The 14,531-nt window shown below is 57.0% G+C and overlaps 1 protein-coding gene across 1 annotated transcript; it reads right to left on the bottom strand.

Annotated features, from left to right (window-relative positions):
• Positions 1 to 163: 163 nt before the first annotated feature.
• CNN2 (calponin 2) lies at positions 164 to 11,594 on the bottom strand. The gene is made up of 7 exons (XM_054473597.2): positions 10,961 to 11,594; positions 7,144 to 7,265; positions 5,890 to 5,956; positions 5,652 to 5,789; positions 3,032 to 3,148; positions 2,716 to 2,862; positions 164 to 1,585 (listed from the first exon to the last, which is right to left on the bottom strand). The coding sequence occupies exons 1-7, from the start codon at positions 11,021 to 11,023 to the stop codon at positions 1,310 to 1,312; spliced, it is 930 nt and encodes a 309-aa protein (XP_054329572.1). The 5' UTR covers positions 11,024 to 11,594; the 3' UTR covers positions 164 to 1,309.
• Positions 11,595 to 14,531: the final 2,937 nt, after the last annotated feature.

The raw sequence follows: 14,531 nt of genomic DNA, 5'->3' as shown, positions 1-14,531 counted from the left end.
ATTCCACTCAGACTCACCTGTGGCTTCAGCTTTTGCTCCTCCTCCCAATGGTGAGGTGGACATTTTCCCCTTGATCCCCCCATCCCCCAAGACCTCCTCTCTCCCCACAAAAGCATCAAAGCAAAACACGCCCTCATCGACGCCAACTCTCTTGGCCACCTTCTCTTCTTACAAACAGAGGTTTTATTGCGTTTGGTCCACAGTCGTATTTCACATTATCTCATGGAGCAGGGCCCCTGGGTGGGGGGTCCCTGTGCAGTACTTGGCGGGGCATGTGGCCGGGGAAGATGGAGCAGTATAAGCTGGTCGGGCCCAGAAGGGAGGAGGGCTGCGGGCTCCTTAAAACCTACTGAGGGGCTGGGCATGGTGGCTCACACCCGTAATCTCAGCGCTTGGGGAGGCAGAGGCAGGCGGATCACACCTGAGGCCAGGAATTCAAGACCAGCCTGGCCAACATGGGGAAACCCCGTCTCTACTAAAAATACAAAAATTAGCCGGGCGTGGTGGAGCACCTGCAGTCCTAGCTACTCAGCAGGCTGAGGCTGGAGAATCGCTTGAGCCTGGGAGGTGGAGGTGCAGTGAGCCAAGATGGCGCCACTGCACTCCAGCCTGGGCAACAACCACAACTGAAAATAAAATCTACTGAGGCCAGAGTGGGTTGGGGTGGGGAGCATGGAGAGGGGGGTCAGGCTTAGCCCCAACAACTCAGAATTTCACTTTCCCCACCTGGCCCCGGGGCAGGTCTGAGGGTCTGAGGTCTGTTGGTCTGAAGGTCCTAGGGAAATCCAGTCACTTGGGAGCCGGAGATATTTAGCTTCATGGCCGGGTCCCCTTTCCCAGGGGACTCATTTCCTAGCACCCTCTCCACTGTCCCTGCCCCACTCCTCGGGAAAAAAAAAATGTATTTTTCTTTTGTGAATACTTCCTGAAACTTGCGGGCACAGAAACCACAAACTGCTCAGCTGACAAAAGGGGGAAGAGGCGAGGCAACCAGAAACCTTCAGGGACCGGTTCCTTCCAAGCCCAGGTCTCTTCTTCCCAGCACAGCCTGAACGTGCCAGCAGGGACCCTCGCCCTACACGTATTGGGATATGGCCTTGACCCCTTCCCCCACAGCCCAGTGGCTCAGTCTTGCGAAGGATCAAGGCAAAGGGGAAAAAAGCTCTGCTGCCTGATCCCACACTGACACTCACAGATCCTTGGTTGACTGGCAGCACTGAACCGGTTAAGAAAAAAAAAAGATGAAAACACAGAAAAACCCAAAAACCCAGACGGGGAGACGATGTGGGGAGAGAGCGTGCTGGGAGCCTCAGTAGCCAGCCTCCTCCTGGTAGTAAGGGGGATATTCAGGGACCTCCCCCGGGTCGGGGCAGTCGCCGGTGCCCGAGGGAGCCCCGTCGGCCACTGTGCCTTGCGGGCAGTACTTGGGGTCATATATCTGCCGGCCCAGGCCGAAGACCTGGCCACTCTGGTTGGCACCCTGCGTGTAGCCCATCTGCAGGGACATGGAGGAGTTATCACACTTGTCGGTTCCCAGCTTGGTGTCATAGATGTGCCGCCGCGTCCCGGGAGCCGTCATGCCCACCTGGAGAGGAAGGAGGGGTGGAGCAGGTCATGGTGGAGAGAAGAGGGGACCTTCACTGGGCGCAGGGGCTCACGCCTGTAATCCCTGCACTTTGGGAGGCCGAGGTGGGAGGATCACCTGAGGTCAGGAGTTCGAGTCCAGCCTGGCCAACACAGTGAAACCCCGTCTCTACCAAAAATACAAAAATTAGCTGGGCGTGGTGGCATATGCCTGTAATCCCAGCTCCTCGGGAGGCTGAGGTGGGAGGATCACCTGAGGTCAGGCGTTCAAGACCAGCCTGACACGGTGAAACCCTGTCTCTACTAAAAATACAAAAATTAGCTGGGTGTGGCAGGGCGCGGTGGCTCACGCCTGTAATCCTAGCACTTTGGGAGGTCGAGGCGGGTGGATTGCCTGAGTTCAGGAGTTCGAGACCAGCCTGGGCAACATGGTGAAACCCCATGTCTACTAAAAATACAAAAATTGGCCGGGCGTGGCAGCATGCACCTGTAGTCCCAGCTACTCGGGAGGCTGATGCAGGAAGGAGAATCTCTTGAACTCAGGAGGCGGAGGTTGCAGTGAGCCGAGATCCTGCCTCTGCACTCCAGCCTGGGCAACACAGGGAGATTCCATCTCAAAAAAAAAAAATTAGCTGGGCGTGGTGGCACATGCCTGTAATCCCAGCTACTCAGGAGGCTGAGGTGGGAGGATCACCTGAGCCCAGAGGCGGAGGTTGCAGTGAGCCGAGATTGCACCACTGCGCTCCAGCCTGGACAACAGAGTGAGATCCTGTCTCAAAATAAATACATAAATAAAATAAATAAAGATTAAAAAAAAAGAATTGGGTGGACCTTTGGGCAGTCCTTAAAGGAAAATGAGACAGGGTGAGGTAGTAACTTCCCTAGAGACCCACAGCCAGGTGGAAATGACAGAGGCTGAAATCCAAGGCGGAGACAGAGAGCGGGAGGGAAGCCAGAGGTGGTCTAGGGAAGGGGCTGAGACCCAGAGCGGGAGGGAAGCCGGAGGTGGTCTAGGGAAGGGGCTGAGACCCAGAGCGGGGAGAGAACCCGGAGGTGGCCCCGGGGAGGGGCCGAGACCACAGGGTGTGCAGGGGCAGGCAGAGGAGTCGGGGGCACCCGGGCGAGCCCCACCTGGCTGGCGCACTTGTTCGTGCCCATCTGGAGGCTGATGGTCGAGTGGTCCATGGGGGGCAGGATATGGTTCTTGGGGTCATAGAGATGCCTCCTCGTGCCGTACGCGGTCATGCCCGACTGGCTGGCGCATTTGTTGGTGCCCATCTGCAGGGAGGTTCGCGGGAGAGGTCAGACTGCAACCAACAAGCTTCCAGTCCCTCCCTGAACTTGAGGGACCACAGGGCTCCATGCCGTTGTCCCCCAACGCTGCTGTCCCCCAACACCGTGGTCCCCCAACGCTGTGGTCCCTGGGGCTGGGGGAGCTGTCGCCTACCTGCAGCCCGATGACGCACTGGCCAGCCTTCATGGTGGCGTCGTCGAAATTCCGCTCCTGCTTCTCCGAGTACTTGACGCCGATGTCCACCCCGCTCTGCAGCCCCTTAGTCTTGGCCTGGGTGAGGGAAAGGGGCCGGGAGTACCAGCAGAGGGCAGCCAGGGACCCTAGATCCAGGCCCCGGGGGCGGCACAGAGACCAGGCTGCGGCCTGTCCCCTCTGCCTGCTGGGCAGAGCCCCCACAGGCACATCTCTCAGGTGTCTGGGACTCCACGCACTCCACACACCAATCATACAGTTGTTTCAGTTTTTTATTTTTATTTTTGAGATGGAGTCTGGCTCTGTCACCCAGGCTGGAGTGCAGTGGCGTGATCTCCACTCACTGCAACCCCCTCCTCCCGGGTTCAAGCAATTCTCCTGCCTCAGCCTCCCAAGTAGCTAGGATTAGAGGCGTGCACCACCACACCGGGCTAATTTTTGTATTTTTAGTAGAGACAGGGTTTCACCATGTTGCCAGGCTGGTCTTGAACTTCTGGCCTCAAGTCATCCACCCGCCTCAACCTTGGAAAGTGCTGGGATTACAGGCGTGAGCCACTGCGCCCGGCCCATGGGGCTGTTTCATCCCAGCGTACCTTGCCTTAGGCAACAGCTCAGCTTTCCAGGGCTCAGGCCAAGAATTCTGGGGATGAGGACGTGGTTTTCGCCTCCTCTCTCACCTTCCACCACTTCCTCCTACCAATCCCTGGGCACCACGGCCAGGCCATTGGCTCTGCCTCTCACTGGGATGTCTGCGCCCGGCTCCTCCCTGACCGCCATTCCCCACGTGAGGTTACAGGGAGCCACAGGGGGCTTCTGAAAACACCATTTGGAGCAGTTACCCCAGGAGAAAACCAGCTCCCCCTTCCTCTAACAGCCCAAGCCAGTTCCAATGTCAAGACCTTGCTGTTCCTTCTACGCAAGACACCGTGTCACAAACACACACTCCTGGGCTGCACGAGACACCGTGTCCCACCCACACTCCCGTTCCATTCTACACCAGACACCGTCCCACCCACGCTCCCGGTCTACACCGGACACCGTGTCCCAACCACGCTCCCGGGCTGCACGAGACACCGTGTCCCACCCACACTCCCGTTCCATTCTACACCAGACACCGTCCCACCCACGCTCCCGGTCTACGCCAGACACCGTGTCCCAACCACGCTCCCGGTCTGCACCGGACACCGTGTCCCACCCACGCTCCCGGGCTGCACCGGACACCGTGTCCCACCCACGCTCCCGGGCTGCACCGGACACCGTGTCCCACCCACGCTCCCGGGCTGCACCGGACACCGTGTCCCACCCACGCTCCCGGGCTGCACCGGACACCGTGTCCCACCCACGCTCCCGGGCTGCACCGGACACCGTGTCCCACCCACGCTCCCGGGCTGCACCGGACACCGTCCCACCCACGCTCCCGGTCTACACCGGACACCGTGTCCCACCCACGCTCCCGGGCTGCACAAGACACCGTGGCCCACCCACACTCCCGTTCCATTCTACACCAGACACCGTCCCACCCACGCTCCTGGTCTACACCAAACACCATGTCCCACCCACGCTCCCAGTCTACACTGGACACCGTCCCACCCACGCTCCCGGTCTACACCAGACACCGTCCCACCCACGCTCCCCATCTACACCAAACACCATGTCCCACCCACGCTCCCGGTCTGGGTTTGAGGGTCACTAGATGCTCAACATTCGTCTAATTCTTCTGCTTCAAGGCATTTCTCCCAGTTCAGAGCTTATTTATTACTTTTGTTATTATCATTTTTTGAGAGAGTCTTGCTCTGTTGCCCAGGCTGGAGAGCAGTGGTGTGATCATAGCTCACTGCAACCTCTAACTCCTGGGCTCAGCCTCCCGAGTAGCTGGGATTACAGGCATGCACCACCACACCCAGGTAATTTTTGTATTCTTAGCAGAGATGGGGTTTCACCATGTTGGCCAGGCTGGTCTCAAACTCCTGGTGTCAAGCGATTCTCCAACCCCGGCCTCCCAAAGTGCTGGGATTACAGGTGTGAGCCACCACGCCTGGCCAGAGCTTACATATAATGCATAATAAAATGCTGTGTTCACTTTTGCATGCCTCCGCCATCAGACTGAACTCCATAAAGGGGTAGACCATGTCTTTCCTATTCACCAAGGAATCTGAAGTGTCTGGCATCTCGCGGATGCTCAGAAATATTTGCAAACGAGGCTGGGCGCAGGGGCTCACGCCTGTAATCCCAGCACTTTGGGAGGCCGAGGCAGGCAGATCACTTGAAGTCAAGAGTTCAAGAGCAGCCTGGCCAGCATGGTGAAACCCAGTCTCTACTAAAAATACAAAAATTAGCCAGGCGTGGTGGCAGGTGCCTGTAATCCCAGCTACTCCGGAGACTGAGGCAGGAGAATCGCTTGAACCCGGGAGTTGGAGGTTGCAGTCAGCTGAGATCACGCCATTGCACTCAAGCCTGAGTGACAGAGTGAGACTCCGACTCAAAAACAAACAAACAAAAATTTGCAAACGAGTGAATGCAACAGCTACATCCACCTTGCTGTGTGACTGTGGGCAGGTGGCTGCCCCTCTCTGGGCCTCACCTTCCCCGCCAGGGCGAGAAGAGACACCTGCACCTGCGTCATGTTCCCACTCTCAAACAGGTCGTTGGCCTCGAACAGGTCCACAGGGTTCATGCCGTAGCTGACCATGGCCTTGATGAAGTTGGACAGGTTTTCTAGCTGGGAAGAGGCAGGAGAGGGACAGTGAGTGGGCCTCAGTCTCCCCACCTGTTAGATGGGCCCCCAGCACCATCCCTACTCCAACCCACCAGCCCCTCACCTGGTGCCAGTTCTGCATGGAGCGGTTGATCTTGGGGACGGAGCCCGGCTGTAGCTTGTTCATGAGTCTGGAGGGCACAACATGGGGTGGGGGAAACAGAAACCTCCGTGAGCAGCGAGGAACTGTGAAGACCCGATGCTGATCTCAGCCAAGCTCACGCCTTCCTGGGCAAATTCACTGCCTCTCCCTGGACCTCAGTTTCCACTCTTTTTTTTTTTTTTTTTTTGAGTCGGAGTCTAGCTCTGTCACCCAGACTAGAGTATAATGCCACTATCTAGACTCACTGCCACCTCTACCTCCCAGGTTCAAGTGATTCTCCTGCCTCAGCCTCCTGAGTAGCTGGGATTAGAGGCACCTGCCACCACACCCAGCTAATTTTTGCATTTTTAGTAGAGATGGGGTTTCACCGTGTTGTCCAGGCTGGTCTCGATCTCCTGACCTCGTGATCCGTCCACCTCAACCTCCCAAAGTGCTGGGATTACAAGCGTGAGCCACCATCCCGGGCCTCAAGTTTCCACTCTTATAAAGTAATCTTTGGCTGGGTTTGGTGGCTCAGGCCTGTAATCCTAGCACTTTGGAAGGCCGAGGCAGGCAGATCACATGAGGTCAAGGGCTCAAGACCAGCCTGGCCAACATGGTGAAACCCCATCTCTACTAAATATACAAAAAAAATTAGCTGGGCATGGTGGCAGTTGCCTGTAATCCCAGCTACTCGGGAGGCTGAGGCAGGAAAATCACTTGAACCCAGGAGGTGGAGGTTGCAGTGAGCCAAGATCGTGCCACTGCACTCCAGCCTGGGCAACACAGTGAGACTCCGCCTCAAAAAAAAATTATTTATTTATTTAGCCACCACGCCCAGCTAACTTTTTTTTTTTTTTTTTTTGAGATGGAGTCTCACTCTGTCACCCAGACTGGAGTGCAATGGTGTGATCTCAGCTCACTGCAACCTCCACCTCCCGGGTTCAGGCGATTCTCCTGCTTCAGCCTCCCGAGTAGCTGGGATTACAGATGCCTATCACCACGCCTGGCTAATTTTTTTGTGTTATTAGTACAGACGGGGTTTCACCATTTTGGCCAGGCTGGTGTCGAACTCCCGACCTCGAGATCCACCCTCCTCGGCCTCCCAAAGTGCTGGGATTACAGGCATGAGGCGCCACGCTTGGCCCCCCAAAAATTTCTTAATTAAAAAAAAAAAAGTGAGAAAAACCAAGATTTGTTAAGTGTGAGACAGCCCGTGTCCCTGCGTGTACTCACGTGCATAAGATAGTTCCGTCCTTCAGGCCCTTCTGGAAGTCAGGGCCGATGGAGAGGCCGGTGAGTCCCTCGATCCAGGTGCGGAGCTCTGCCTCCTTCTGGGGGTCATATTTGGACAGGAGCTGGTGGAGCAAAGGGCACGAGACTGAGCTGGGGTGGGGGCACCCCCAGCAGGAGTCCCCCAGAAGCTCTGGAGAGGGTGGGGCCGGGGACTCCAGGGCAACAGCAGACAGAGGGGCCTGGAGGTCCCCCCTCACCACACCCACACAGATGCTCCCTTTTCCCATCATCAGGGGGTACCCCAGCCACTGCAGGCGGGCACAGATAAACCGCCCTCCAAGCAGGCCGACAACCGGCTCAGAACTCACTGATAAACATCAGCTCTAATCCACTCCGGGTGCAGGACAAACCTGGCCGGATCTGCCTCAGCGCCCTGCTTTCTCACCTCCCCACTACATCACACCTGACATTTACCACTTCAACCACCTGAAAGTGCACCATTTAACAGCATTTCGTGCGTCTGCAATGTTGTGCAACCACCACCTCTTTTTTATTTTTTTTGAGACAGAGTCTCACTCTGTCGCCCAGGCTGGAGTGCAGTGGTGCGATCTCGGCTCACTGCAAGCTCCGCCTCCCAGGTTCATGCCATTCTCCTGCCTCAGCCTCCTGAGCAGCTGGGGACTACAGGCACCCGCCATCACGCCCGGCTAATTTTTTGTCTTTTTAATAGAGATGGGGTTTCACCGTGTTAGCCAGGATGGTCTCGATCTCCTGACCTCGTGATCTGCCCGCCTCAGCCTCCCAAAGTGCTGGGATTACAGGCGTGAGCCACCGCGGCCAGCCCTGATCCTGCTTCTTAGCAACTCCCAAAGGAGCTGCCCCGGAGGCTGACCGCCTCTAGTCACGCACCTGGCTCCTTGCCACCGATTCCCTGCCACCTTTCTGCACCCGGCCATTCCAGCTTTCTTGGCCTTCGGTGCTCTGAGACACCGCCGTGGGGAATGGGCTGTGTGCTCCTGGGCAGTGGGTGTGCACCGGTGGGGACCTTGAGTGTCCCTATCCAGGCACTAGTGACCGCGGAGACAGCACTGAGGCAGACGGCAAAGCGTATAGCAGGCCATAAGCAAGGGGGCAGGTCGCGTAGCGGGAGCGGGAGATAAACGCTGGAGGGAAAATAAAGTAGGGTTTGGGCCGGGTGCGGTGGCTCACACATACAATCCCAGCACTTTGGGGTCAGGAGTTCAAGACCGGCCTAGCCCAACTGGTGAAATCCATCTCTACTAAAATACAAAAATGAGCTGGGCGTGGTGGTGAACACCTGTAATCCCAGCTACTTGGGAGGCTGAGGCAGGAGAATCGCTTGAACCCAGGAGGCAGAGAAGGCAGTGAGCCAAGATCGGGCCACTTCACTCCAGCCTGGAACAGAGTGAGCCTCTGTCTTAAAAAAAGAAAAAAAGAAAAGAAAGAAAGAAAAAAAAATCAAATCCCTCTCCGTGCTCTGCACTCAACTCCCCAGGTTCCCGCGGACAGCTCCCCCCCAGCCTGGGACTCATCTCCCCAAGTTCCCGCGGACAGCTCCCCTCAGCCTCCGCTTCCTCATTTCTTCCTGGGATTATTTGGGTAGGGTCCCCTGAGCTGGCACCTGCCTGGAAACAGCTCGTAGCCCAGAGGAGGCAAAGGCGGGGAGGCCCCCCAGTACCAGCTCACAGCCCACCCAGGTTGGCTTCCCAGGCCCGGGGGCAGCCCCGCCCAGCCGGCAACTTTGATCCCGAGGAACGAGAACGGCGGCTGCTGGGTACACAGCCCTGCCTTGCCCAGCTGCGCCGCGTCTCTGCCGGCTCAGGGGCCCAGGTCCCCTGGCCCCACCCCCAGCGGCTGCCGTCCTCCCCCCGCCCCCGCCCCCCGCTGCCCGGCCGCCGGCCTTCCAGCACATTCCTGTTCACCACAAACTGCCAGGAATGCGCGCTGCCTCCCCGGCTAAATCTGAACCAGCTGTTCCCAGCGGGTCCGGACCCCCAAGCCGGGATGCAAGGCCGCAGACACGGTGGATCCGAGCTGCCTCCGTGCCGTCCAGCCGGGAGTAAACTGAGCCACGGGGAAGCGGGGGGGGGGGGTCTCCGGCTGTTTCAAGCGGAAGCCAGGGGGAAGCTGGTTTCTAATTGGGATGCGACCCTTCCGTGACCCCGGCAAGCCGGCCGACGCCTCGCCCACCCTCCAAACGGACAGACTGAGGGTTGCGCGGGGAGCCTGCTAAGCGGCTCTTCCAGCCTCTGTCCTCACCCCCGCCAGGGCAGGTATCAGCCTGCCCCACCCCACCCCACCCCGTCTCCGGAAGCCGCCCCACCCTCCTATGCTCGCTCCCACTTCCGCAGGCCCAGCAGGTACTGGGTTCCGGTCTTGGCCCTGTCACTTGTGGGCTGTGTGGCCCTGGGCAGCTGGAACGACGTCTCTGGGTCCCTGTGGACACCGGTGCCCTTAGCCGGATGTGTGCAGGGTGCGGCAGGGTGCCCACCCCACTGCACGGGGGGCTCTATGAATGCAGCGTGCAGATGGCTCCTTGAAGAAGGAGTCGTGAGCCCCGGGCTGGGGACCCTGGCTCAGGCCTTCACCACCCCAAGCCTCAGCCTCCCTTTTTGGCCAAGAGCTGGTCTGAAGGCTTGGAGGGGCTGACAGCGGAGAAGCAGGAATTCTCCCTCCAGTCGGCTGTTGGGGCTGGCAGGACCGGTGCCCTCAGAGCGTGCAGAGGCAGGTTCCCCTGCAGAAGTCAGCTGTAAGGACACCTTCCCAGGGGCCCAGTGGGCGTCGGGGGAGGGGGTGGGCGGGGACGACACCCCCCTCCAGCTGGAAGGTCCTGGAGGGTCAGGTCCTGGTCCTCTCCGTGGGTCTGGCATCACAACCCCCGCCCCCCACTTTCCCTGGGAATCTTGTCCAGGACCCTGCTGTGTGACCCTGCAGAAGTGTCTGGCCCTCTCTGAGTCAGAACCACAAGTGCTTTCTTAAAAAGTGTCTCCCCTAGCCCTGGCTTGTTTTTAGAGATGGGGTTTCGCCATGTTGCCCAGACTGGTCTCGAACTCCCTGGGCTCAAGCCATCCACCCAGCTCCACCTCCCAAAGTGCTGGGATTACAGGCGTGAGCCACCGCGACCTGCCAGGCCCCAGCTCTTCTTTCCAGGCTGCAAAACCCCACATATCTTAGGGCCACCTTCAGAGAACCTCTTTGTTATCCGTTTAAATTTGTCAGATGGGGACAAAGAACGTGCAAAGCAGCTACCGCCCCTCCCCCCAAGACACCCCCAAGGTGTCCCAGAGGCCAGGAAATTCCTGTTTGTGGGGGGGTAACACTTCTCAAAAACCACTCGGCCATGCCCCTTCCCCTCCCAAAGCTAAGAGGCCCCAAAAGCAGAAGTGTGGCCAGGAGATGACGGGGTTGCTGGGGTCCCCCCCAGACCCCCAGCGCGTTGTCGGACCTTGAACGGACCTTCTCGAAGGTTGAGAGGGCGCCAGGGGCTTCACACGTGGGGGTCCTGGGGCCATGGCGAGGGGAGGAAGTCAGACCCAACTACCCCTAGATGTTGGCGGGGGGTGAATGGGTCACCCGTCCCCCAGATCTCAGACCTGGGTGCTCCCCAAGATTCGCGGGAGCCTCAGGGGGTGCCCGCAAACATCCCCCCACCAGGCGTCAGGGAGAACAAGGGTCCCTCCGCCCCGGGTCTCCAAGCTCCCTGCCTGGGAGGTGCCGGGGGGCCTGGGGGCTCCTGCACGGGTCGGAGCGTGCGACGGCCGCGCTGTCGGGGGGACAAGGGGCGCCCCTCACTCACCCGGTTCTTGACCTCGGCCGACAGCCCGTACGAGGGGCCCTTGTTGAACTGCGTGGAGCTCATGGCTGGCGGGCGGGCGGCGGGACGGGGCCGGACGGGACGGGACGGGACGGGCCCGCCGGGCTGGCGCGGGGTTGGGACGCGCTGGGCTCCGCGCGCCACGCCCCCGCCGCTGATTGGCCCGGAGCGCAAATGTCCTTATAAGGCCTGGAGGCGCCGAATTCCTGCGGCCGCGGACTTCCTGAGCCCCCTCGGTCGCCCCCGGACCCCCGCCAGGGCACAGCACCCCCGTCACCAGAGGCCCGGAGGGGCCCCTCGCCCCCTTTGATGACACGGGAAACTGAGGCAGGGAGGGGCCGAGGCCACCTCGACGTGGCACTCCTGCGGGCTCCCTGCTCAGAGCTCGTGGGCGGCTCTCACTCTTCTCCGTCTCAGACTCCTCTTCTGCCAGAAAGGGGAGGGGAGAAGGCTACCTTTGGGGCAGGAATGAGGGCCCCTCTCTGCCACTTAGAGGCGTCTAACCGCTTCCCAGGGAACTCTACTAGCTGGGAGGTGGACTAGGGAACCAGGGCAGGTTCCTCACAGAAGGGGCCATTGGAGCTGGGGCTTTGTTGGATAAGTAGGAGTTTGTCAGTCCAAAAGAATAGGATTCTTACTGGGTGCGGTAGCTTGCACCTGGACTTCTAGCAATTTGGGAGGCTGAGACCGAAGGGGGAGGATCCGTTGAGCCCAGGAGGTCGAAGCTGCAGTGAGTTATCATCACAACATTACGCTCCAGCCTGGGCAACAGAGCAAGAGCCTGTCTCTAAAAATAAATAAATAAATAAATAAATATAAAAATCCGAGTAGCTCACGCCTGTAATCCTAGCACTTTGGGAGGCTGAGGCGGGTGGATCTCTTGAGGTCAGGAGTTCCAGACCAGCCTGGCTAACATGGCGAAACTCCGTCTCTACTAAAAATACAAAAATTAGCTGGGCATGGGGGCACATGCCTGTAATTCCAGCTACTGAGGAGGCTGAGGTGGGAGGATCACTTGAACCCAGGAGGTAAAGGTTGTAGTAAGCCGAGATCGCGCCACTGCACTCCAGCCTGGGCTACAGAGCAAGACTCCGTCTCAAAAAAAAAAAAACAAAAAACAAAACAAAACAAAAAACCCACCTAATAATAATAAATTATTAAAAAGTCTCCGGGACAGTCTCCTGCCAGGCAATGCTGGCTCTAAGGAGACCTTAGCTCTGGCCCAGCCCATGCCCAGGAAGACAGAGCTGGCACAGGCCGAACCCCAACCCGGATTCCCTGTATGAGCCAGCACAGGCGGAACCCCCCCCACCCCACCCACCCTGTTTCCCTATATGAGCAAGTACAGGACAGAATGAGAGGCTTGGGGCTGGAGGAACTGGAGGGAGAGTTGGGGCTCTGTCGGAGGAATCAAGGAAAGCTGCATGTAAGAGGAGGCAAGGGAGTTGGGGTTTTGAAGCATCAATAGGAGTTTGACACATTTTATTTTATTTTATTTTATTTTTAGTAGAGATGGGGTTTCACCATGTTGGCCAGGCTGGTCTTGAACCCCTGACCTCAGGTGATCCACCCACCTCAGCCTCCCAAAGTACTGTGATTACAGGCTTGAGCCACTGCACCTGGCCGACCCATGTCATTTTAGACCAGTGCTGACCATTTCTGTTATTCTGAGATGAAGGAAATTTTCAATGTGGCATTATCTACTACTGTAGCCACTGGCCATGGGGCTACTGAGCACTGGAAGTGTGGCTGGTGCCATCAGGGAAGCAAATACTTCATATTCTTTTTATTTTATTTTGTTTATTTATTTTTTTTGAGACGGAGTCTCTCTCTGTCACCCAGGCTGGAGTGCAGTGGCGCAATCTTGGCTCACTGCAAGCTCCACCTCCCGGGTTCATGACATTCTCCTGCCTCAGCCTCCCCAGCAGCTGGGACTACAGGCACATGCTGCCACACCCAGCTAAGTTTTGTATTTTTAGTAGAGACGGGGTTTCACCATGTTATCCAGGATGGTCTCCATCTCCTGATCTCGTGATCTGCCCGCCTCGGCCTCCCAAAGTGCTGGGATTACAGGTGTGAGCCACCGCACCCGGCAAATACTTCCTGTTCTTAAATTTCAATTAAAAATTAAAAACTGGCACTAGATTCCATTTTTTGAAAACATATATATATAAATACACATATATATGTAGCTGGGACTCCGAGTAGCTGGGACCACAGGCGCGCGCCACCATGCGTGGCTAATTTTTGCATTTTTAGTAGGGGTGCGGGTTTCACCATGTTGGCCAGGCTGGTCTTGAACTCCTGACCTCAAGTGATCCGTCGGCCTCAGCCTTCCAAAGTGCTGGGATTATAGGTGTGAGCCACCGTGGCCGGGCTATTTCAATTAATTTCAGTTAAAAATAAAAAATTGACATGATTTCCATTTTTGACTATATATATATGTACACACACATTAAAGTTTTCAAATACATAAATACACACATATATACACATTATACATATAAATGTAAAGATATAGATATTTGAAACAGGGTCTTGTTCTGTCACCCAGGCTGGAGTGCAGTGGTGCAAATGTAGTTCACTGCAGCCTCGACCTCCTGGACTCAAGTGATCTCCTGCCTCAGCCTCCTGAGTATCTGGGACTACAGGCATGTGCCATATGCCTAGCTAATTTTTAAATTTTTTGTAGAGATGGGGTCTCGCTATGTTGCCCAGTCTGGATTCAAGTGATCCTCCTGCCTCAGCCTCCCAAAGTGCTGGGATTGCAGGCGTGAGCCACCGTGCTCAGCCTCATGTATATTTTAAATATGTTAGTGTGTGTGAATTTTCCTTTTCAGTATAAAAGCTGTCAATCTAAATACTGTGGAGATGAGTATTTCTGAGGAAGCACTGGTATCCATATTGGCACACCCCATGGATGGGAAACACACCAGATTCTGAAGACTTGGTACCAAAAAGGATGTAGCATCTCAGTTAACTTTTTTTTTTTTTTTTTTTTGAGACGTAGTCTCGCTCTGTCACCCAGGCTGGAGTGCAGTGGTGCGATCTAGGCTCACTGCAAGCTCCACCTCCCGGGTTCAGGCCATTCTCCTGCCTCAGCCTCCCAAGCAGCTGGGACTACAGGCGCCCACCACCACGCCCAGCTAATATTTTTGTATTTTTAGTAGAGACAGGGTTTCACCGTGTTCGCCAGGGTGGTCTCGATCTCCTGACCTCATGATCCTCCCGCCTCGGCCTCCCACAGTGCTGGGATTACAGGCGTGAGCCACTGCGCCCGGCCACTTTTTTTTAATGAGGCGGGGTCTTGCTCTGTTGCCCAGGCTGGAGTGCAATGGTGCCATCACAGCTCACTGCAGCCTCCAACTCCTTGGCTTAAGCAATCCTCTTGCCTCAGCCTCCCAAGTAGCTGGGACCACAGGCACACACCACCGTGCCCAGCTAATTTTTGGTATTTTTCGTAGAGACGGGATCTCATTATGTTGCCCAGGCTGGTCTTGAACACCTGGGCTGAAATGATCCTCCCGCCTCAGCCTCCAAAAATGCTGAGATT

Source organism: Pongo pygmaeus, chromosome 20 (genome assembly GCF_028885625.2).
Source record: "Pongo pygmaeus isolate AG05252 chromosome 20, NHGRI_mPonPyg2-v2.0_pri, whole genome shotgun sequence".
NCBI lineage: Eukaryota > Metazoa > Chordata > Mammalia > Primates > Hominidae > Pongo > Pongo pygmaeus.
The sequence above is the reverse complement of the archived record's forward strand: the minus strand, read 5'-3'. Positions and strand labels throughout refer to the sequence as shown.

Excerpts from the sequence above, each read along its gene's own strand:
- CNN2 (XM_054473597.2), bottom strand. The coding sequence starts at position 11,023 with ATGAGCTCCACGCAGTTCAACAAGGGCCCCTCGTACGGGCTGTCGGCC. Across the intron at positions 5,957-7,143 it reads GACGGAACTATCTTATGCAC|ACTCATGAACAAGCTACAGC; the intron begins GTGAGTACACGC and ends TGTGCCCTCCAG. Across the intron at positions 1,586-2,715 it reads CGAACAAGTGCGCCAGCCAG|GTGGGCATGACGGCTCCCGG; the intron begins GTGGGGCTCGCC and ends CTTCCTCTCCAG.